The sequence below is a fragment of the Loxodonta africana genome, chromosome 8 (genome assembly GCF_030014295.1).
Source record: "Loxodonta africana isolate mLoxAfr1 chromosome 8, mLoxAfr1.hap2, whole genome shotgun sequence".
Lineage (NCBI taxonomy): Eukaryota > Metazoa > Chordata > Mammalia > Proboscidea > Elephantidae > Loxodonta > Loxodonta africana.
This window is the reverse complement of record NC_087349.1, coordinates 105,705,143-105,730,508: the sequence shown is the minus strand read 5'-3', so window position 1 is coordinate 105,730,508 and position 25,366 is coordinate 105,705,143. Positions and strand designations below refer to the sequence as shown.

The 25,366-nt window shown below is 41.9% G+C and overlaps 1 protein-coding gene across 1 annotated transcript in view; it reads right to left on the bottom strand.

Moving 5' to 3' along the window:
* The window catches only part of HECW1 (HECT, C2 and WW domain containing E3 ubiquitin protein ligase 1), a 246,240-nt gene that overhangs the window by 127,295 nt on the left and 93,579 nt on the right, over nucleotides 1-25,366 (bottom strand). The window contains exons 6-7 of the mRNA XM_010587155.3: nucleotides 5,161-5,303; nucleotides 1,219-1,319 (exon numbers count right to left, since the gene is read on the bottom strand). Of these exons, the coding sequence (XP_010585457.1) occupies nucleotides 1,219-1,319; nucleotides 5,161-5,303 (244 nt within the window). The remainder of the gene's footprint in view (nucleotides 1-1,218; nucleotides 1,320-5,160; nucleotides 5,304-25,366) is intronic.

Below are 25,366 nucleotides of genomic sequence, written 5' to 3'. Positions count from 1 at the left end.
GTATAAGTGTTCCAGTCTCTCCACAACCTCTCCAACGCTTATTGTTTTGTGCTTTTTGGGTGAACACTAGCCTTGTTTGGGTGAGATTATATCTCATTGTAGTTTTTTTGCATTTCTCTAATGGCTAATGATCATGAGCATTTCCTCACGTATCTGTTAGCCACCTGAATGTCTTCTTTAGTGAAGTGCCTGTTCCTATCCTTTGCCCATTATTTAAAGTCCATCATTTTTTAACTCTATGTTTCCCTGGTTGCTGTACTGGATCCCTGCCAGATGTGAACTTCCCCATCTCAAATGCACTAGTGCAATTCACTAGTGGAAGAAAAACAAGCTCTCTGGGGAACCTTAAAGCCACCCTTACTGCTGTACTGCAGAAAGAGTTGGTTTTATTCTCAGTGTAGGAAAAGTCTGAATTTGAAAGGATGAAACTCTTGGTGTTTTCTTATAATCTGAGTTGTATATTGCGGATAGAAAAGTTTAATGGGTGAGTAGTGATATACTCCAGGTTCTGATTTCGAAAAGGCTTCATTAGCTTTAACAGCACCTCATAAATATGGCCTCAGAGGACCTAACAATTCTCAGCATGATCTACACTTAGTATAGGGCTGTGGAAGAGGAGCCAAAGTGGGATCATGAGGCATCTCGTCATTCTTATTTGGAAGTATGTTTTGTCTGGAAAGTTGAGCAGTAGATGATTGTGAAGTTTTCTGTCCAATTTCTACTTTTTCCTTTTCCCTCTGCCATTGGAAGAACCCATCACGCAGTTACAGTTCTTCAACAATATAACATGCTCCATCTGCTAATTAGTCTATACATTATTACTAGATAGGAAGAGATTTCTCATTCATTCATTCATTCATGTATGCGATGATTAAACATCTACTGAACACCTCCTGTGTGCCAGGTACTATGATGGGTGCTGGGAATAAAAAGATGAATTAGATGAGGCTCCATATCGATAGTGGCCTCACTGTGAACCCCCACTCCACTCTCTAACCTTCTACCTTTAGGTAATCAAAGAAAAGGAGCCTCTTAATCAAGGGGACAACAACTTGGCTTCCAGAACAGATCACTGGCTACTGGGCCTCAAATGGAAAAGATAGGGAATCAAAAAACCTAGGGTATTTCTGGAAAGAACCATGGTTATTGTATTTTAGAGAAAGGAATCACACTATACCGCTAGCGGAGGACAAGACATGAAGTTCATGCTGAAAATACCTGGGTGGATGGAGGAAGTGATCTCAAATCGAAATTGCAGCTGTCCACTCACATGATCTGTTGGAAGCCTGCGGCCAAGTGTGTAGCTGACCACCCTATCCCTAGAAGGAAATAAGCACCATCACAGATCTGGTCAATATATCTCCCCCCAAAGGCCATAGTGTGCTTTCTACCCCCGTGGGTGAGGTGGACAAACCCAGGGAAGACCTGCTCCCAGGAGGTGATGAGACAGTCCTAAAGTAGACATGGGAAAGCACATCTGCTCAACAGCAATGAAAACCTTCAAGAAAACCCTTATCTAATCTTCTAAAGCAGGAGTCACCAAATCTGGCCCACTACCTGTTTTTGTACAACTGTGCACTTTTGATATTTTTAAACACTTGGAAGGGGGAATAAAGAAAGCAACAGTAACATTTTGTGATGTGTGAAAATTATATGAATTCAAATCTTACTGTCCATATATAAAGTTTTATTGGAACATAGCCCAGGCTGACACTGAACATGCTCCAGTGGCAGAAGTGAGTAGTTGGGCCAGAGACCATATGGCTTGCAAAAGCCTAAAATATTTACTATCTGGTCCTTTATACAAAAAGCTTGTTGATCTGAGTTCTAAAGCAAAAAGACATGGATATCTTTTGCCTGCTTTTCCTGTGTGGGCTGCCATTTTCCAAAACTCCCTTAAATAATAATGAACACCATTTGGAGTGGGGTAAGAATTCATTCAAGAGGGCAACTATAGCATCAGGTTTGCAAACCCCTAATTTTGAAGCATGTCTGTCTACATTTCAAGGGAAATTCTAGGGAATTAATAAAAACTGGTTCTTCTTAAAAAAAAAAAGGACACCAGCAATGGTATACAATGACCAGGAAGGGGTGCTGTCATAGTTACTGGAGAGCCTGTGCAGTGCTAGAGAGAGGACAGAGCAAAGCATGCCTCCTGAGCTCAGTCCACTGGCCTGTGACTGCCAATTTACACCAATTCCAGGGTTGAAACTCCATTCTGGGTTTTGGCATCATCCCCTCTATCCAGTCAAGGCATAAAGAAATTATTAAAAAGAAAACCACCCAGGAAGAATCATTGTGAATCTTTGCTGTTATATTTTCATCAACACCATCCTTTCAGTAGAGTAAATTGCCCCCTAGCTTGGCTTGAATAGAAGGAGGGACTACCTTGGAGTATTCAGGAATGAACACTTCCAGTGTACCCAATAATGAGAAAGACATAATTCCAAAACCAACTGGTACTCAGATGGTTCTGTAGTCATTCCATTAACTCATTTGTGACATTCCAATAAAAAGATAAATCATTGGCTGGGAGTGTTTTAATCTTTCTTTCTAGAAAACATCAACATGATGAAACAAACAACATATATCCTGATGATCCACTGAGTTAATGTGTTTCATTGATAAGCCATGGTTTAGTGTTTGGACTTGCCTGAAAATCTATGAAATCAAGCATTATATTTATGCAGTAGAAGTAGAATGAGGTACAAAGTCGTGTTTATTCAGAAATGGCCTTACTATGAAGTAGGTCTACTATTGTGGTTGTAGCAAGCAAGGGAAGGAAGTTGTATTCTTCCTTCTGGAAGAAATGCTTGGCAGTCTACTTCTGAAATTAGCCAGTGAAAACCTTATGGATCACATGATGGTTAAGGTTGTGTGTCAACTTGGCCGGACCATGAGTCTCAGTGGTTTGGCAGTTACATAATGATGTAATCTGGCATTTATGTAATGATGTAATCTGGCATTCATGTAATGATGTAGTCATCTTCCATGATGTGGTCGGCCAACCAGTTTTAAGGGGAATTTCCTAGGGGATGTGGTCTGCATCCAATATATACATATTCTGGCAAAGCTCGCTTGCCTGCTCTGAATCCTGCATTCGGCTTGTCATCATCTGACCTCTGGGTCTTGGGACTTGAACCAGCAGCCTGCTGAATATTGCCTGCTGATCTTGGAATTCATCAGCCTCCACAGCCTGTGAGCCAGAAGCCTGTTGTCTTACCTACCAATCTTGGATTTGTCAGCATCTGCATCCATGAGCCAGCAGCCTGCCATCTGACCTTCTGATCTTGGGTTCTTCAGCCCTTGCAGCTATGTGGGTCAGGAGAAGCCTTCAGCCTTATGCATGACCCACAGACTTGGGACTTGCCAGCATCTATAACTGCATGAGCCATTTCTTTGATATAAATTTCTCTCTCTTTATATATACATATATGTATGTGTATATATACATATATACACACAAATATATATGCTTCACTGATTTTGCGTCTTTACAGAACTCAGTCTAAGACAGATCACAACAGAACACTGCCTGGCTCGCTTGCTTTGGACATATCAGGAGGGATTAAAGTCTTTACAATGTCTAAGTCACAGAAGTGTTATGGGTAGTAAATGAAATAACAAAAATCACAAGGAAAATCATTCCCGTCTGAGTTCCTACTATGTTACCTTTTTTTTTTCTTTCTTTCTATTGTTTGGTTTTAAGATGACTTCAGGGAATATTTTTGGCTTAAGGTTTAAAGATTATTTCAGGCCATCCTCCATGGCTCTGGAAAGCCTAGAGTCCATGAGAACTTGAAATTCTCTTCTGCATTTTCCCCCTTTCGATCAGGGTTCTTTTATGGAATCTGATCCAAACATTCAGTAATGGTAGCCAAACACCACCCAGTTCTTCTGGTCTTGTGGCAAAGGAGACAGTTGTTCACGGAGGCAATTAGCCACTATGTGCTAGGTTAGTTATGAACATTTCTTCTCCTTTTTTTTTTTTTTGCTTAATCTTCACAACCATGAATGAACAGTGCTCCACACTGTGTTTGACACTTGGCTTTAGCTCCATAGATGTCATCTTCCTTCAGTTTGAGAGTTAATGGTGTGTCTGTATGCACAAACAGCTGCACACATACTATAAGGTTCTAATTAAATGTCCTGTGGTAACCGTCAGTGATTCCAAAGCCCCTCTGAAAATCTAAAAATCTTCAGTTAAGACATTGGAAATTCTGCATAATTTTTCTCATTCCTTTGATATCTTTCTAAGGATTATATTGTGTTACAACATATATTTGTGTCCAGACAGCTATACCTATTGTTTTCAAATATTTGTTGCTGTTACCTAAGGAAATTCATATTATACATAAAGATTTTATCTGATCATAGTTCACTTTAATAAGTGGACATGAATGTAAAAGATATAAAACACATAAACATATTCTCATACACAATTGAACTCTGGGAACAACCTAATTGCTGTCATCCCATAAGAATTCATGCTTTTTAATTTTCATACTACCCAACATTTTCAATAAATATAGCATGTTCTAAGATATTGTAGTAACCCAGCATTTTATCTTGTTATGGAATATCAAAAATGATTAAATCCTACACTCAAGACAGACACATGAATGAAATAATATTCTTCATAGTAAAGCAAGCTTTGATTTCTACCTGTATAGAAAAATGCTACATTAAGGGCTTCTTTCAATACTATATCTTAGAATTTTTAAATCCCATTCATAAGTACCCAGTGATACACATACAAACAGAAAAGGAAAGGTTTGCTTAATTGAATGCTGTGGCTCCAGCAACGTAATAAATGGGAAGAAGCTAAGGAGATGTAATCCATTGCTGCCGAGTCAGTTATGACTCATAGCAGCCCTACAGTACCCTGTGGAAATGCCCCGTAGGGTTTCTAGGCTGAATCTTTCACGGAAGCAGGCTGCTACATCTTTCTCCCGAGGAGTAGCTAGTGGTTCTGACTACCAACCTTTCAGTTAGCAGCCAAGCACTTAACCACTGCGCCACCAGGGCTCCAAGGAGATATAATGACAACAGTTCAGTTTGAGTCTCTATGAGACTATATCGTTGTAGCTTACAGGCCTCTCTTGGGCCTGGCCTGTTGGCTGAAGCCTAGTGATGCTGAGGTCTGAGTCATGGGTTTACCCTATGGCGTGTCTCTCCAGGAGTCTCTGAACCGGCATCGACAGCTTTCCCAAAAAGCGCTTGATGATGGGGCGGCTCTTGGCAAACTTGTCCTTCACCTCAATTTCCAGCACATCAGTGGGCAAGGACACAAAGCTGAATTGCTGCAACGAAAAAAATATGTTACTACAATTAGCTTGAGAGGTGAGAGGGCTGGCCAGGTCCCAGTCCATCTGTTTAGGATGACATCATTGTAAAACACCCCAGTGGCAATATATATCAAGGCCTCAGAAATTCAATGCCCCCTGTAAATGAGATGACAGGCAACAGTGAGGTGGTTTCTCAGAACTTAGATATAAAGCTATTCACTGAGATTCAAGTAAAAAAAAAAAAAAATTAATATACCTTAAACAGAAAGGATGCCACTGAGGCCTTTAGCCATACTTGACTGAAGGGATTAATATATTTAAAGAAAGACAAGCACAAACTCACCTATAATTAAGAAAATGCACTTTAAATCAACAGCTCAACAACTTTTTCATGATTCAAACGGCGGAGATTTAAATCAGTTTGGTAATTACCCCCCACAACTCCTCAGGAGGCTCTCACACTGTATTGGTGGGAATGTGAATTGAAAAGAGAGTTGGTAATATTTATCTCCGTTTAAACCACACACACTCTTCACCCCAGGATTCAACTGCTAGGAATTTTCCTTCTGAATTAACTTGTACACATGCGCAAAAGATGTATCTTATGAGGATGACCATTGAAGCATTATTAGCAATAGCAGAAGATTGCAAAAAACAAAAATGTCTAGCAAGAGGAAACTGGTTAATGGAGGACAGTAAATCTATGAAACAGAGAACTCTGTAGTCATTAAAAAGAAACATGTAAATAAGTATGTCCTGACATGAAAAGATAACTGAGAAATTAAATATAAAAGCAAGTCATTGAAGAATTTGAAGAGTGGATTACATTTGTTCTATGAACGGCACAGAAAATGTCTAGAGGGTTCCACTCCAAACCGTGAAGCCTAGGGAGTGGGCTGGGATGGAAGGCGAGAAAGCAGATTTTTTATGTTTTATTTCATTCAATTCCAAACTGCTAATTTTGAATATAGCATACTCGATGACTTAAAAGCAGCTACAACAATCAAAGAAAGGCTGTGAGCATTCTAGGGAGTTCCTACTTGGTGCAAATGGTTAATGTGCTCAGCTGCTAACGAAAAGATTGGAGGTCCTAGTCCACCCAGAGGCACCTGCAAGAAAGGCCATTGAAAATGCCGAAGAATCAATCTTTGAAAGCCCTATGGTGCACAGTTCTACCCTGACACACATGGGTTGCCAGGAGTTGGAGCTGACTTGATGGCCTGTGGTTGGTGAGCATCAGAAGCTGGCTTGGTCAACAATGAAAGTGTAGGAAAGGAGACTCAGAAAGGCAAATGTTGGGAATGCTCAGCCCAGTTTGTGTGCGGGGCGAGAAAGCCTTAATAAACTGATTTGGAATGTTACAGTACCATTAGTAAGACTACCCTGAGCGTGAAGATGACTATTTTAATAAAGAGCTGTGGAACTGCTGAAATAGTTATTTTCTTTTATTCTGATTAATTCTTAATAGCAATCATTTAACTTTGTTGACTTCTGTTTCAGAGGTAATATTAGGATCTCTTCTTTACCAGTCAGGGTTGGCGAGGACATGCTGCAGTAACAACCAACCTCCAAGTCTCAGTGACTTAAGAAGATATAGCTTTATTTCTTGCTTACATTCTTGTGGGCTGGCAAAAGGCTGTGCCCATCAGTCCCTCAGGAAGCCAGGATGATGGAGGAGCCATCTCTCAGACTTTGCCAGTCACAGGGACAGGGGAAACAGAGCTCTGGAGATTCTTCCTTCTGCAAATAAATGCTCTCTGCAAGCACAACTCTTCAGTCAGAACTAGACACTGGCCCCAGTTAATCACAGGGAGCAGGAAGCATGGTCCTACAGTGTGTCTGGGAGATGGAGAGCAGAAATATTTGCAAACAGCACTAATGACTTTTATACCCTCCATGTGGTGGTTCTAATTTTCATTATAAATTAGTTTTAGTTAACTTAGTTTTCTAAGGAGTCCCTGAGTGGTGCAAGTGGTTAATGAGCTCAACTGTTAACCAAAAGGTTGGAGGTTTGAGTCCACCCATAAGAGCCTCAAAAGAAAGTCCTGCTGATCAACTTCTGAGAAATCAGCCACTCAAAAATCTATGGAGCACATTCTACTCTGACATACACAGGGTCACCATGAGTTGGGGTCCACTTGATGACAACTGGTGGTAGTTATACATTTCTAAGAACCAGTGATTCTTGGTACCGACAAAACTGAATCTAAGGACATACCAAGCTTGAAGATCAAGTCCAAGAGTAGGTACAGCTCTAAGAAGGTCTGCTGAATGAGAATCCAGCCCCCTAACTGTCACAGGTCCTCAAAACTCCTGGCTTTGGTCCAGTAACTCCATTCTGGAGTGTATTTTAATAGATCTTCTAACCTAACTGTCCAACCATAAGTTATGTATATTGTAGTATATGTGTATGATAGAATAGTTCTTTTCTAAACTGTAATAAATTATATTAGAATATTTACATATACGTATATACAATAAAATACAATATAATGCATTAAATAAGACAGAAAATACTGGTTTTACAATGTTAAGTGAAAAAAGCAAGAAATACAATTACATACACTCATGACCACATTAATGTGCATCATATGAACAGAAAAAAAGAATGTTGGAAATGTTGGAAAAATTACAACAAATTTTAACAGCAGTTATTTAACAAGTTAAGATTATGTCTCCCCATTTTCTTTTCTGTGCTTTTCACATCTTCTGTAATGAGCATATATTACTTTCATAATGAAAAAGTTAACCATTATTAAAATAAGAAAATTTCTAGATAAAGTAGCCTGCATGGGATACTGAAGTCAGTTTATCAAAATGTGCTCTGAAACTCAGCGGCAACTCCTGGGTTCCTTCCTCCCTTCATAAGGACTTCCTTCCTAACCCCTCTTCACATACCCACCCTTTCATTCCAGGCATCAACCTGTCCCTGCCAGGCCCTTATCTTGGTGTCTTGGTTTACGGGAGTCCACGTAAACACCCAGCTAGGTCAAGTTGCTCATGAGCCTAAGTGCAGAGTGGTGGACACTGCCTTGCCGTCTCTGCTGATCTGGCTTTTATTTGAAGCCTCTGGTGAACCTTTGGATTGAGGCAGACTTTATGAGACAGTGGTGGCTCAGTGGTAGAATTCTCGCCTTCCATGCTGGAGTTCCGGGTTTGATTCCTGACCAACGCGCCTCACGCGCAGTCACCACTGGGGGCTTGCATGTTGCTATGATGCTGAACAGGTTTCAGCAGAGCTTCCAGACTAAGACAGACTAGGAAGAAAGGCTTGGCAATATACTCCCAAAAATCAGCCAATGAAAACCCTACGAAACACAACAGTCCAATCTGTAACCGATCATGGGGTGGCGCAGGACAGGGCAGAATTTGGTTCTGTTCTGCGTGGGGTCACCATGAGTTGGGGGTTGACGTGACGGTAGCTGACAATAACAACAGGACTTGGTTTTTATTCCTGACTCTGTCATTCACAGCCTCTCCAAACCTCAGTATCTTCACCTGTAGGATGGGGAAAAATAAGGACCCTGGCATATTAGATTAAAGTCCATTCTTCACCTTCCATTGCTGCTCTGCCCAGACCCTACCTGCCCTATTCTCTACTGTCTCCTTTTCCTTTTGACTCTCCAATTAGTCCCTCAAATTTCACTTCCCTCAACTTCTCTATACTTCATTTCAGCAAACCTTTAATGACAAAAATTCTCTACAGCTGTTTGGAGTAAGTCATAAGATCTGTTTCAAATGCTTAAAACACAGACAAAAGCCATCATTTTCCTATTACTAATGCCTATTCTGTCTTTGTGTCCAGGGAAATGGCCAGGTTATTGGTCAAAAGAGAAAATGGATAAAGGATTAAAAAAAAAAAAAAAAGGGTATGTGTTTTTTCCCTGAGGCTCTGTTGCTTTAGGAAATGTACCTCCTTATGTCCTTGTCCATTGGTGAAGAGAACCAGTCTGGCAAATGAAAGGGCCAATCTTAAACATTCTTCGAGGTCTGAAGTCTGACTATTTTCCACTTCATCCTCCCCTTTACTCATGAGCTTCTCAGAGCAACTGTACCACACGCTTGAACCAACCAGTAAATAAATCGTTCCTTATCACTTTTTTTTTTTTTTTTTTATCACTACATAAACTGTCCTAAGCAAAGGAACTGTTGACATTTCAGGGATCAGAGAGTAAAGTACCACCAGTCACCCCTCCATCAGTGCATTGGATTCTGAATTTCCTTTCCTGGCTGGACATTAGGAGCCAACTGTCAGGTCTCTTAGAACTGGGCAGCAATGGCAGGAAGAAAGCTGTATGTACAACGCCAAACGCTGAGGCCACCACAACCTGGAATGGCTCATACCATACTCCTCTGGTGTTAAGCACCCTTTTGGTTAAAAATGAACTTTGTTTTGTTGAAGCACAGGTTGTTGGGATACTTACTTTGGCTTTAGCCCAGTGGTTCTTAGCCCTGGCTCTCATTAGAATAATCTGAGGAGCTTTAACAAAAATACCTCTTTCTAGGTCCCATCCTTGACTAATTAGAATCCCTTGGTTTGGGGCCAAACATTGGTAGATACAGTGCAGTGAATTACTTAATATGACCCTTCTAGCCACAGTCTTTGTAACTCCCACCAAATGACCAGGTGGGCCTATGCAAATGAGGTGCTTGTGGCCCACCAAGGGGACTGGATAGCTGTTAATAATGTAAATAAGGTGCATGGCACCCTTGTGGGGGCGGGACCATGCAAATAAGGTATATAGAACCCTAACAAGGGGTTGGTCAGTTTTGCCATCCTGCTAGGCTTAAAGGGAGACATGGGAAAAGAGAGAGAGGAGCTGTGACACAGGAGACAGGCAGCAAAAGCATCAGAACCAGAGACCAGCAGGAGACGGTGTGGTGGGCTTCCTGGCTCCTGGAGTAAGAAAACTGAGCGCCTTCGGGCACGAGGCTTACTGGTGGAGTAGGGTGCCTCTGGGCATTTATCCACAGAGCTAAAAGAGCTTTGTAACATTTGCCTGAGCAGGACAGAGGCCGGGTGGAGGGGCTGAGGGGCTGAGGGGCTGAGGGCTAGAGAGAGGTGTGCCTGTAGACCTAGCTGAGAAAAGCCTGTCTTGATCGAAGACCTGTATCCTGAGTTGTTCCTGATTCTGAACTGTAATGTGTTACTTGCCTAATAGACCCCTTAACTGGGAGTACGGTCTGTGAGTTCTGTGTGGCCATTGCAAAGAATTATTGAGCCCAGCAGGGGAGTAGAGAGTGCGTGGGAGGGACGGCTGGTGTTAGAATTGTCATAAAGGTTGGAGAGAGGAGGCATGTCTGACCTCTGCCTCACAGGAATCAGCCTTGGGCTGTTGGTCTTGATTCTCCTTCCCCCTTGTGAAGTTAGAAGAGGTCAGACTCTGCTGCCATGCCACTTTTACAAAAACAAATAAACAAACCGAACCTATTGCTGTCAGAGTCTATTCTGACTCATAGCAACCCTATAGGACAGAGTAGAACTGCCCCATGCAGTTTCCAGGGAGTGCCTGCTGGATTCAAACTGCCAACCTTTTGATTAGCAGCCTGAGCTCTTAACCATTACGCCACCAGGGATGTATAATATGCAACCAGGGTGTAGAGTTGTAGCTTTACACAGATTTGTCAAGAGTGCAGAAATAGGTGCAACGTTGAGAATGGGACCTAATTCCTTAGCAGGGGGCAGGAGTTAGAAATGAGGGCTTAAGTTTCTAAATGGTGGTCTTGCCAAGAGTCCAGGATGGATCCATGTTCAGGTGCTGAGACATCTCTCTCTGCCCTCCCGGACTCAGCTGCTCTCTTTGCATCACTCTTCCTAGCTCTGGGCAATTGTATCTTTTCAAATAGCAGCCCAGATCATTGGACACCTTGACAGGCCAGCTCCACTCCTCAGCCCCGATGCTTCCCAGCCTTGTTAGAGTCACAAGAGGTATTTTTGTTTGTTTTCATTTTCAGAGAGGGGCATTCCACAGTTCTCTCAGTAATTCATTTAAACACCAAACAATCTCGTTGTTAGGCAAATACTCCTTAGAGCAAATCTGAATCTTCCTCTGTGACCTAAATAACTGGTCCAATGATCTGTAACATATTTATTCTTCAAACAAACCCCAGTTTAATAGTTTTTGTGTGTTTGCTTGGTTTTTGGTCTTGGCATTCTTAGTAATGGCAGTAGATGGTAGTTGGCTTCTATTCCTTAAATGCCAGTAACACCACCCCTCCCCCCAGTTGTGACAACCAAAAATGTTTCCAGACATTGCCAAATGTCCCTGGAGCATAAAATTGCCCCCTTTTGAGAACTACTGATACAGACCTACTATCTTCAACTTTCCGGAGAGATGCTAGGACTGATGTTGCAGCATGTGGAAATATTTATTTATTTTGGCTTGTGTTGTTACTCAATAGACCATGTCTAGAAATAAGAAGGGTCACTGATGTTGGACAGGTTTCAGTAGTGCTTCTGGACTAAGACAGTCTAGTAGGAAAGGCCTGGCGATATACTTTCAAAAATTAGCCAACGAAAACCCTGTCGGTCATAGAATATTGTCAGAGACTTCGACTCATTTACTCTGGGTACATCATTAGAAGGGACCGATAGCTGCAAAAAGACATCATGTTTGTTAGTAAAGCAGAGAGCCAGACAAGGTGATGGAAACCTTCAGTGAGATGGACTGACACATTAGCCACAATAATAGACTTAAACATACCAACGATCACGAAGATGGCACAAGACCAGACAACATTTCGTTCTGTTATACATAAAGTCGCCCTAAGTCAGACCCTACCTGATGGCAACTAACAACAACAGAAATAGAGTTTTTGTTTTTATTTATTATATCACATTTTATTTAAAAAAAGACCTGAGAGCTTCCATAAGCTGCACTTACCAATATAAAAACAGGATGGCTAACTCAAGGAAATATTTAACTGGCAATTACATAAACCGGCAGCAGTTACTCAACGGGCAACTTAGGTAGAGATTAGAGGAATGCTGGTAAATAAAGGGGCCAATGGTGCAGAAGGAAGGGAAAATACCTTTATTCACAAATACTTGTGAGCACCAACTCTCAGCTGCTTTCTGGTGACCCAGACACTGCCGTTCAGTGCTGGAGGCTGGGGCTGTAGATCTCCAACCATAAGGAGCCCACAGTCTTAAACTGCGGGCAGACAATGAGAATGTGGTAAACATTATAATATGGGGCCCCACAGGCTCAGCCTGATGGACAGGTAGACAGAAGACGGTTGACAGTGGTGTGGACAAGCATGAAAATGATGTCCCAGAAGACGTGATGCCTGAACTGAGCCTTAAGAGATGAGGAAGGGGCGGGAGGCATGTTCCAGGCAGCAGAGAGGGCACCATGTGCAAGGGGCTAAAGTTCACAGAGTTCATGGGCTCCTCTGGGAACTACAGGTGGCTCAGCATCTGTATGACATAGTGGGGGTCATGTCGTCAGGAGAAACTGGATGGATAAGTAGGATCCAGATCTTGAACAGCCTCCTGGCTGGAGTTCAGTTAAGACTTGTGAGAAATAAGGAGGAAGGCAGGCATGCAGTGAGGAAAGGGCAGCAGATTTTTGTGGTGTTAAGGAGGTAGAATTTAAGGATTTGCCAACTTGTTAGATGTCAGTGAGAGCCACGGAATGTGGGAAACAAAGAGGTACAAATTCCAAAGACTGGATGGTAAAGCCATTTTATAAGACAAGGAATACAGAGGGCAGAGCAGGTTTGGGATGAGTTTATTTTTGAATATGTTAAATGTGAAATGCCATGGGGAAATTAAAGAGAGAGATGTTCGGAAAGTAGCTAAGTATCTGGGATGTACTTACAACAGAGATTTTGACGGCAGGCAGCATACGGGTGAGTGGTGGGGGATACTTTTGGGGATAAATGAGCTCATCCAGCACAGGGTACACAGTGAGGAGAGAAGGTATTCCAAGGAATAACTTCGGGATTTACCAGCTTTTGGTGGACAGCTGGACAAGGTGAAGCTTGTGAAAAAGACTGGTGTTATATGAAAACCAAAAGTGAGTGATATCATGCCAGATAAAAGGGAAAAATACAGTTTCGAGAAGAAACTAAAGTGTTACAGAGAAGTCAAGTACAATCAAAACTGAAACCTGCCTGATTAATTAGTCACACCATTCATGGGTGATCTTGGTGAGAGCCTTTTCATGGGGGTGATCAAGATAGCTGAGAAAATGAAAAAACAAAACAAAAACGAGAAAGTAAAGGAAATGACTCTAACTCCCTTATAAGCTTAAGTATGACAGGAATAAGTGAGGATGGAAGTAGTGATGAGGTATTGGTAGACAACAATGTTGATGTTTAAGGTTTTGAAGATGGGAGAAAGGTGAACCAAAAGACCCAATCCCGTTGCTGTCGGGTCGATTCTGACTCATAGCGACCCTATAGGATGGAGTAGAACTGCCCCATAGAGTTTCCATGGAGCTGCTGGTGGATTCAAACTGCTGATTTTTTGGTTAGCAGCCAATCACTTAACCACTGCACCACCAGGGCTGAGCAGGTATAAATATGAAGAGAAAAAAGGCAGCAGAGTAGCAGTAAAGCTGGGGAGGGGAGAAGAAAGGACAGAGGGAGAAGAAAGGATGTAACGAGATGCGTGGGAACCTTATCTAGAGAAAATGTAGCAGGATTTGACATAGACAGGATGAGAAAATAACAGTTCAACTGAAATAGAAGGGAAGGGGTAAGAATGGACACAGATGCAGGTAAGGTGGCAGTAGAAGGAAGAAGCAGATGCTGAGGAATTTCCTCATTTAAGGTTCCCTTTCTCTTTGTGAAGAAGGGAGCAAGGTCATTTTCAGAGCACGAAAATGGCAGCTATGGGGTGGGAACTCCAGGAAAGGGGTGAAAATCTGAAATAGCTGTTACGGTGAAAGTAAGCCAATTCTAGACATAGGGGCCAAGGGCCAGGTGGTCCCCGAGTTTGGAGACTGTGACTTAATCACGTCAACAATCAACCTGATTGTGTGACTTACCTAGTGGCTGGGTGGGTAGAGTGAAGATGGACATTTGGACTCATCCATTGCTGGGGTTTTGCCAGACAATTTTTTTATTTTTATTGTACTTTAGATGAAGGTTTACAGAACAAACTAGTTTCTCATCAAACAGTTAGTACACATATTGTTTTATGACATTGGTTAACAACCCCATAACATGTCAACACTCTCCCTTCTTAAACTTAGGTTCCCTATTACCAGCTTTCCTGTCCTCTCCTGCCTTCTAGTCCTTGCCCCAGGGCTGGTGTGCTCCTTTAGTCTCATTTTGTTTTATGGGCCTGTCCAATCTTTGGCCGAAGGGTGAAACTCAGGAGTGACTTCATTACTGAGCTGATAGGGTGTCCAGGGGCCATATTCTCAGGGTTTCTCCAGTCCCTCTCAGGCCAGCAAGTCTGGTCTTTCTCTTCGAGTTAGAATTTTGTTCTACATTTTTCTCTGGCTCTGTCCAGGGTCCTCTATTGTGATGCTTGTCAGAGCAGTCAGTGGTGATGGCTTGGCAACATCTAGTTGTACTGGCCTCAGTCTGTTGGAGGCTGTGGTAAATGTGGTCCATTAGTCTTTTGGTCTAATCTTTCCCTTGTGTCTTTAGTTTTCTTCATCCTTCCTTGGTCCCGAAGAGGTGAGACTAGTGGAATATCCTAGATGGCTGCTCACAGGCTTTTAAGCCCCAGATGCTACTCACCAAAGTAGAATGTAGAATATTTTCTCTATAAACTATGTTATGTCAATTGAGCTAGATGTTCCCCGAGACCATGGTTCCCACAGCCCTCAGCCCATCAATGCGGTCTCTCAGGGAGTTTGGGTATATCTATGGAGCTTCCATGACCTTGCCTTGTACAAGTTGTGCCTGCCAGACAAATTTAATAGAAGGACATGGCAGCAAGCACAAGCAAAGATGGGATGAGAGTGTTGGGAGGACTGATGGCTAGTAGTGAAGAGGGATGCTGAGTGACTGAATGCTCCACTGTGATCAAGGAACAGGAGCAATGGAAATAGGGGGCTGGATGTGGAAGACAGAAGATTGTAGAGAGAGAGTTTACAACTTTAGTGGGTAACAAGATCCAGGGTATCAGTGCTGGAATGGATGGCTGATGATGAATAGAAGTGAAGGTCAACAAGACTGAGGAGGTCAAGGAAACTAGGGACTCTGAAAGGTCATCCATTTGGACCCTGAAGTCATCCATGATAATGCAGGTCTTGGGTAGAAAGAAGGATGGTGTAACAGGTAGAAAAGTCTTTACTGTTTGTGGCAGAGTAAACAATGGGGCGCATTATTGCCTGACTGTAGCCAAGGCAATAAGGACATCAATGCGAGGGTGATGCTATAAACAAAAGGGAGAAAACAGTTGTGAGAAGTGTCAGACACGTGTTCAGCATGACGTGGAAACTATTTTAACTTAGGGACGGATATGAGAAAAGATAACTCCATTTGGAGAGAGCAGAAGTACAGTGATTCATTCATGCCCATTCACAGAGGTCAGGAAAGAACTCAGGAAAGGTTAAGAATTGAAATGATAGGAATGGTCAATTTGGTCTGGGTCATTTTGAGGTAGGAGACTATTTAGGAGTAAGGCAGGAATGCCGATTAGAAGCCAAGATCAGATTTCTCATTATGTGGGGTAAGAGGGCCTCAGTTGTTCTGTGACATAGGTTATGATATGCAGCTAGAGTGGGCATCGAATCTTGCCTCTCCTCTCTGGCAGCCAGGCAGAAGGGCAAAGATAAAACACCAGCTCTGTTCACAAGAGGCTGCCTGGTACCATTCAGCCAATACCATTATTTATTACTAAAAAAAAAAATGAAAGTTAAATGGACCAAGCTTAGTGGTTTGTGTCCAGAAGTTTTCCAAGGAGAAGGAGCAGGAGCAGGAGCAGGAGCAGGAGCAGGAGCAGGAGCAGGAGCAGGAGCAGGAGTACACTGTGCATGCAAACAGCAGCTACTCTTCTATAGAACCTTGTAGGGTACATGACTTTCAACTTAGGGGGCACTATTCATTGAGTTTAAAAATGACACACAAAATTCATGTTGCCTGAAGTCAAGGATAACAATGGACAGACAAACAACTCCATTAGTAGAGCTATAACTCAATCAAGAGCAATTTTTTTCTCTCACTAGAACATAACAGGGTGCTCTATTACGAAATGGTGGCCTTCTAGTCTGGGCATGGAAGAATAGCTGCCCCTGCTAAGCAGCGTGGAACTTGACTCTATCCTAGGAGGGAGATGGCAGACACAACTCATCCTGAGATGTGAGCCTTGTCACTGCAGGGACTTTAATGGCTTTGAATAGTAAAGCCTGCTCTTGCAAATTTTATGTAAACTCTCGGAAAGTTTACATTTCTTCTGTGCACAAAGCAAAGAAACTGGATCTTGTCCAGGCCTCCACAGTCTCCATATAGGCTCTGCGAAGCCTCAACCACAGAAACGAATATTAGTGATTTTATTTACAGGCACTGCCATGGCAAAGTTAGGCATGAGATTTACTTGTAGCTTAGCAGAATGCGAAGAAAGGTCTGCGTGTATGTCTGTATAAGTGTGAAAAGTGTGTATAAACATACATTACATACAAAACATATAAGATATAAAAGCGTATATTACACACATATGTACTCTACGTATGTACCTGTATCTGTATCTGTACCTCTACCTATACCTATAAAGAGCTTGGTGACCCAACGGTTAAGCATTTGACTACTAACCTAAAGTTGGTGGTTCAAACCTACCCAGCGGCTCCGTAGGAGAAAGACCTGATGATCTGTTCCCATAAAGATTAAAAAAAAAAACAAAACTTCAGCCTAGAAAATCCTATGGGGAGTTCTACTTTGCCACATGGGCTTGCTATGAGTTGAAACTGACAGCACCTAACAACAACAACAACTACACCTATGACTATTTTCTCTATCTTTTTGCTCCTGGAGATGATTTACTTAAACACTTACAAAGTGGACACGGGATTTCAATATTGTTGTTATTAGTTGCACTCAAGTTGGCCCCCAACTTGTGACAACCCCATGCACAATGGAACAAAACGGTGCCTGGACCTACACCAACCCCGTAATCAGTTTCGGATCGGACTATTGTGATCCACAGGGTCTTCATTGGCTGATTTTCAGAAGTATATCACCAAGCCTTTCTTCCTAGCCTGTCTTAGCCAGTAAGCCTTGCTGAAACCTGTTCAGCATCAGAGCAACACGTAATCCACTGCTGGCCTCTGGTGGTGGCTGCACATGAGGTATATTGGCCAGGAATCGAACCCAGGTGTCCCACATGGGAGTCAAGAGTCCCACCACTAAACCAACACTGGTCCCTTACGGAATTAGATTAGTAGGCTGGAATTCAAGAAGATGACAATTTGTTGTGTGATCATAAGCAATTTAACTAACCTTTCTATTCCTACTTTATTGTACCTCTAAAAGTGAAGAAAGAAAATGTTCCTCTAACTTGGCCTTCTGCCTGTGCTTCTAGGTGAATTACCTTCTCCATCAGTGTAGTTCTCCATCTGCACACCTTGGTCAACACTGCTTGTTCTTCTCAGCTTCAGGAGCCCTTATCTAAACAGTCAATGAGTCCCCAAACTCTTTCTCACTCTAGAGTCCATTATCTGTTCCTCACTTCTGCCGCTGCCCTAGGTATGACCCTTATTGTTCCTTGCCCTTGTAATAACCTCCTAACTGGATTCCTTGTCTTCAGATTCTTCCTTTTCAGTTGCCAGTAAAGTTATACCTCTGAAACACAGATCTGATCATTTCATTCTCTTGCATGATAGCTTCCCTGATTTATTTATTTATTTAAATCACTTATAGGATGAAATATAAATTACTGAATGTCATGTTTGGTCCCTCCCTACCTTCCTGGCTTTATTTATTACCTTTATTCCCTGAAGACTTCATTTTTTTCCACACATTTTTAGATACTGTTTGCCTAGAATGTTCCTTCCCGACTTCTTTACCATGTCAAATTCCTATTTATCCTTCATTTGTGTGCAAAATGCACCAAAGAGAAACAATTATGGTAGGCAGAATCTGAGATGGTCTCCAAGATTCCTGCCCTCTGGCTACACGCCCTGCAATCTCCTCCCCTCGAGTATGGGTGGGGTCTGTGAAGGTGGTCGATGCCACTCCCCTGATGAGGTTACTAATCAAAAGGGAGATTATCTGGGTGGGCCTGGCCTCATCAGGTGAACCCTTAATAAGGACTGGGCCTTTCAGAAATCAGAGATATTGAAAGTGTGAGAAGGATTATATGAAAGGGAGGTTCTCTACCACTGGCTTTGATGGCGGAGTGGGCCACATGGCAAGGACCTGAGTACAGCTGAGAATGATCTCCAGCCAAGAAGTAGCAAAGACCTGAATCCTGGTAACAGCCTGAATGACCTTGCAGTCACTTTCCTAGTCAAGCCTCCAAGTGAGAACACAGTTTATGCAACATCTTAATTTCAGCCTCCTAGCCCCTGAGTGCACTAGCTGTCTGTCAGTTTGTCGTATGGTGGTAGCCTGTGTGTTGCTATGATGCTGGGAGCTATGTTACCAGTATTTAAAATACCAGCAGGGTCACCCATGGTGGACAGGCTTCAGCATACCTTCCAGACTAAGACAGACTAGGAAGAAAGGCTTGGCAGTCTACTTCTGAAAATTAACCAATGAAAACTCTATGGATCACAAGAGAATACTGTATGATATAGTGCTGGAAGATGAGCCCCCTAGGTTGGAAGGCACTCAAAATACACAGTGGCCACAACGATGGGCTCAAGCACAGCAACAATCATGAAGATGGAACAGGACTGGGCAATGTTTTGTTCTGTTACAGGGGGTTGTCATGGGCTAGGGCCAACTCAACGGCAACTAACAACAACAAAGACCTTGGGCAGAGAATCCAGTTATACTATGGCCAGACCTTTAACCTACAGGAACTATGAGATAAAAAATGGGTGTTGTTCTAAACTCCTAAATTTTTGGTAATTTGTTAGGTAGCAATAGATACCGAGCACACTGATCTAAATTAGGGTAAGTAACAGCATGATGAGGATACCTTCTGGACAAGCCTGCAGAGCTATTTGTTGACAGTGTTTAAATGGGTGTACTGTAGCACCTCCCAAACGGGCTCCTGTGTGATGTTGACAGTTCTAAGAAACAAGAGTTCTGATGAGAAGCACTGGGTTAAACAAGGTGAAACAGATTTCTTTACTGTTAGATCACCTAGAGGCTTTAATTATATAAATGTGCATTGTGAATCTGCAAGACAGTATGCCATGCTTTTTGGACTGTGGCACCTCCATTTACGTGTGTATGTGCATCTGTGTGTGTATACACGTGGTAGATTGGTATCATGTAGACCTCAGTTTGGAGCCCTGGCGACACAGTGGTTAAGAGCTCAGCTGCTAACCAAAAGGTCAACAGTTCAAATCCACCAGCTGCTCTTTGGAAACGCTATGGGGCAGTTCTACTCTGTCCTGTAGGGTTGCTATGAGTGAGATTTGACTCAATGGGTTTTTTTTTTTTCAGATCTCAGTTTGGGAATCTGGTATTTTGCGTTCAGTTATAGTTCAAAGTGCTGAGGGAAAATAACTATCAATTTTATACCCACTAAACTCTGATTCAAGAGTGAAGTACAAATAAAAGTATTTTCAAATATGCAAAGAGTTTGAGTGTTTACCTTCTGCAAACTTTCAGGGCCTTTTTTCAGACTTATAATGTATAAATTATAATTAAAAACTGGCTTTAGACTAATAAAAAGAGTTATAGTAGACATAAAAAAATCACAGTTTATATATATATCAACCATGATATATAGTATCATACAGTCTACATTTTGTGCATATTTTTATGAACAACTTTATAAAAATAAACCAAAAACATACAATGGATACCTTTCTAGAACAAAATAACTTTAAAAATCGACTCAAGAAAACAGAAAACCTGAATAAATCAATAACCATTAAAGAACTGAATTGATAATCAAACATCTTGTAATCAGATCAGTTTACAAGTAAATTTTACCAAAACTTTTTGGAGCAGATTGTCATGGATTAAATTATGCCCCCCACCCCAAAATGTGTATATCAACTTGGTTAGGCCATGATTCCCAGTATTCTGTGGTTGTCCTCCATTTTGGGATTGTAACTTTATGTTAAAGAGGATTAGGGTAACACCCTTACCAGATCACATCCCTGATCCAATGTAAAGGGAGTTTGCCTGGGGTGTGGCCTGAACCACCTTTTATCTCTCAAGAGATAAAAGGAAGGAGAAACTAGCAGAGAGTGGGGACCTCGTACCACCAAGAAAGCAGTGCTGGGAGCAGAGCATGTCCTTTGGACCTGAGGTTCGTGCACTGAGATGCTCCCAGACCAAGGGAAGACTGATGACAAGGACCTTCCTCCAGAGCTGACAGAGGTGGTGCCCTGAATTCAGACTTCTAGCCTACTGGACTGTGAAAGAATAAACTTCTCTTTGGTAAAGCCATCCACTCATGGTATTTCTGTTATGGCAGCACTAGATGACTACGACACAGATTTTACATGAACTTTTATATAAACTTTTCAAAAAAGTTAAAGAGAGACAGCACCCTAAATTATTTTCTGAGGATAAGGTATCTTTGATACAAACTGAACAACAATATTGAAAGCAAGAAAATTAAACACATCTTTCTGATTAACATAGTTGAAAAAAATTCTAAATAAAATTAGTTACGAATCATAAAAAAATCTGTATGAAAAATACAAACTATGCCTTCCAGGCTGAGTGCTACATGGATGACCCTCCTCTGAGATCAAAAGCAATGGCTTTAATTATCCTCCCTGGTCATTCCTAACATCCTTCTAGATGGTGTGCCAGATTTCTGACAGGCATTTATATAATGGTGGTACAATGGTTAAGTGATACAGCTGCTAACCAAAGGTTGGCAGTTTGAAACCAGCAGGTGCTCCTTGGAAACCCTATGGGGCAGTTCTACTGTTATATAGGGCCCTATGTGCCAGCAGTACTTACTGTCAGTGGGACAGGAACTTCCCAATGAACCCCAGAGGGAAAAAAAATTAAGTGGTAGCTATTTATTTATTTATATATATATATATATCGACTCTACGGCACTGGGTTTTTTATATATACTGTTGGTTCTGAAAGGGTTAAGCAGATATCTAAGCAGATTATCTATCTATCTATCATCTATCTATCTATCTATCTATCTATCTATCTATCTATCTATCTATCTATCTATCTATCTATCTATCTATCTACCTACCTACCTACCTACCTACCTACCTACCTGCCTAAATACATGTGTATGTGCACTTAGGTAGGTATATAAATATCCTTTTCTACTCAAAATTTCTCTTGGTTGTATTAGCTGGGTTTTAAAGCTTATTGCTAACTCCATCACTAGAGGTTTGCTGTTCTACTGTTCCACATCTTAAGGGGATGCACACATGCCTCCTTTTAATCCCTCTGTAAATCACTGTACTTGTGCTGTACTACTGCTGTCCATATGCCCCTCTCACAATACAAGTCATGCCCACACCCGTTAATGCCTCCATTAAATGTAATGTGCTCTTAGCCAAGGGTGGTTGCAGCTAATGTCCTAAATGCGTACTATAAGTTTTTATAAGATGTATAACATCTTCACTGCCCTAATGCTGTGTTTAAAATAACAAGACAAAATTGCTGAACACGTGAGAGATTAGCTAATTAATCCAGGCATTGCTATACCAAAATCAAATCCAGTGCTTTTGGGTTGATTCTGACTCATACTGACCCTGTAGGGCAGAGTAGCACTGCCCCATAGGGTTTCCAAGGCTATAAATCTTTACAGAAGCAGACTGCCACATCTTTCTCCTGCAGAGCAGCTATTGGGTTTGAACTGCTGACCTTTCGGTTAGCAGCTGAGTGCTTTAGCTACTGCTTCATCAGGGCTCTAGTGATCATTTTATAATGCATGAGATCAATAGCCTCAACACAGTCATTCAGTTGTTACAAAATTGCAAATTAAAGCCATTGATAACATAACAAAAACTCTATTGATTTTTCCTGATATTTTTAACTTTACAAATACTGCTGTTTATATTTGCTTTTGTTCATATTTCTTAAAAAAATTTTTTTCAGGCTAATAACCCAAAGCACCAAAAAAACCTGAGAAAGCTAAATGGATTAAAGCCTGCCATGACTTGAGATTTGTCATTGGGCCATAGCCATTTACTAATGGAGAAAAAGACAGGGATCCCCTATTAGTCACCCCCCCACCGGAAAGAATGAGATTGCCGTTAGGGATGGGCCTGGCTAAAGTGGAATTTCTGTTAAACGAATGAGGTAAGAGAATCCACAGGATTTGGCCATTATAGTCCCCACTGTCTATCTTTTCCCAATTTTTAAAATAACTTTGGCTAGTTTGTATAGATATTACCAAGGACAACTGCGTACCACCTCTGAAATTCTGTCACCCCCGCTTACCTGTTCCACCATTTCTGATTTTTGTCTTTCCTGGCTTCTAGAACCTCCTCTTTGATTTTGTCCTTACTTGGTTTCTGTTCTTCTCAAGCCTGCATGCTTGGAATACTTAATATAGATTTGCTCTCCCATGACTCTAGCCCTACCTTCGATTTTTTGGTATCATCTCTATGGGGTGTAACTTCTGGTGTGGGGCCTTTAGCTGAAAACAAACTGCGATCAACACCAGAGCCTAAATGTTTAGCCACAGGTTTTTTGGAATAGCCTGATTTGTAGCATTTGTTAATTTTCTTGGTGTAAATACTTCCACCATGCCTGATTTCACCAAATGTGCAACTGAGAAATGATGCACATGACTGGTTTGTATGAGCCAGCTCTAACACACTATTGACCCCATGGATGGGTTTGCTAAGTCAACTCTACAACCAAACCCTGTTGCCATCAAGTCAATTCCGACTCACAGCGACCCTATAGGGCAGAGTAGAATTGCCCCATAGAGTTTCCAAGGAGCGCCTGGTGGCTTGGAACTGCCGAACTTTTGGTTAGTAGCCGTAGTACTTAACCACTACACCAGGGTTTCCTGACTCGATGGCAACGGGGTTTGGTTGCAGAGTTGGCTTAGCAAACCGATCCATGGGGTCGGTAGTGTGTTAGAGCTGGCTCACACAAACCAATCACGTGCATCATTTCTCAGTTCCACGTTTGGTGAAATGATACACATGATTGGTTCGTGTGAGCCAGCCTAACACACTACTGATCCCATGGGTGGGTTCGCTAAGCCAACTCCACAATCAGCATGCTGTATTCCTCCAAGGGAAATTAGGAATGACTTTCAAAGAGTGTGTCCTGGCTCAGGCATTGGGTTTTACTGCTGCTCTCAAAACTCCCACTTCTAGCTTATTTCCTCAGTGTTTGCAAAATGATGCTACCAGATAGGCAACAAGAATGATTCAGCCTAGTGGACATCTAACTGAGCGCCTCTGAATTCTAGGTTTGATGGATGAGCCTCGGATACCACTTCGGGAACAAAGGGTAGTGCCCCTGGGTCTCCCACGCCCACAGCAACTAGAGTAGTGCCCCTATATTTTTATGTTGGTGTCTCAACCATGAATTCCTGTCACACAAGTGTTCCGCAGCTGGTTTATCCAATAAAGGAGTTGATTTGGTGTGATGATGGTTGTCTACATCAGGAAACTTCAAACATCCTTTTCCAACTATTGTCTGGGGGCGGCGTGGTTGGCATTGGGGTACCAGCTTTGTACTTCCAGAGAATGCTTTTCTTCCATAAGTATGATTTTTTTGTGTTTACGATACTGTATTTACCTTGTCCAGGTCAAAAGTGCAATTTAGTTTCTGATTAACTTGCCTCTCTATTCCTAATCAATCAGACTGAGGTTAACAAGTCTATTTTAAACCAATCAGAGTTTGGTTAAAACTTCTTAGGGTTGACTCATCACAGTAATCATTTCACAATTTTGCTTATCTTCCGGGGATCCTGGACCTCGGCCCGGGCATCCTCGTTTCTCTCTAGGGACTTTTATCCTGACTAGGCCTGCTTGTTCTGCCCCATCAGTCAGGGCTTGGCACTTTCCTTGGCCAAAAATTCTCATTCTTATTTACTCATGATGTTGTTGGGGTGATTAAATGCGATTACTTTGGTAAACAACCTATTATTACCTGGCAAGTATACCCAAAATATTTGGGTCCAAGCCTGACCGTGATGAGTTTATGCCCATGTTTGACTCTAAGTTGTAAGGGCACTGAATGCTTTGCTTAATGGTAGGGGAGGGTTTTGGTGATCAGTGTTTCATGTTGACTCCCAGCCAGCACCATCTGCCGGCACTGTTTGAAGTTCCTCTCATGGCAGAGCCCGATTTAAGTAGTGGTTAAGAGCTTGGAAGCTAACCAAAAGGTCAGCAGTTCAAATCCACCAGCTGCTCCTTGGAAACTGTATGGGGCAGTTCTACCCTGTCCTATAGGGTCACTATGAGTTGGAATCAACTCAATGGCTAAGGGTAGTGGTGATGGTGTAGAACGATAAGCTGGGGATAATGAAGGGGTGTATCTTCATCTACATTTCTCAATGTTTCCTGCCACCAGCCAGGTCTAGGCTTCATCACCTCCCTCCTGACTTCTGCGATTGTCCCCTAACTGATGTCCCTCTTCCACCCTCCTGCCAATCAGCAGAGTGTGGGAGTCTCCTTTAATCTATACCTCACCAACAGTAGTTATTGTCGATTTTCATTTTCACCATTCTGGTGGGTGTGCAGTGGAACCACAGTGTACTTTTAATTTTCTTTCCTAGATGACTAACAAAGTTAAGCACTGGTTTATATGTTTACTAGCATTTAGATATCTTCTTTTGTGAAGCACCTGTTTAAGTCTTTGATCTATATTTTTCTGTTGGTTTCTGTCCTTTTCTTTTTGATTATAGGTGTGGTTTATATATTCTGGTACTAGTTCTTTGTCACTTAGATATTGTTCAGTATCTTTTCCCACACTGTGGCTTGCCTTTTTTTTTTTTGTTCTTAATTTTAATGTCATCCAATTAATCAATCTCTTATTTTATGGTTAGTGCTTTTTGTGTTCTGTTTAAGAACTTTTTGGCTTTCACAAGATTATAAAGA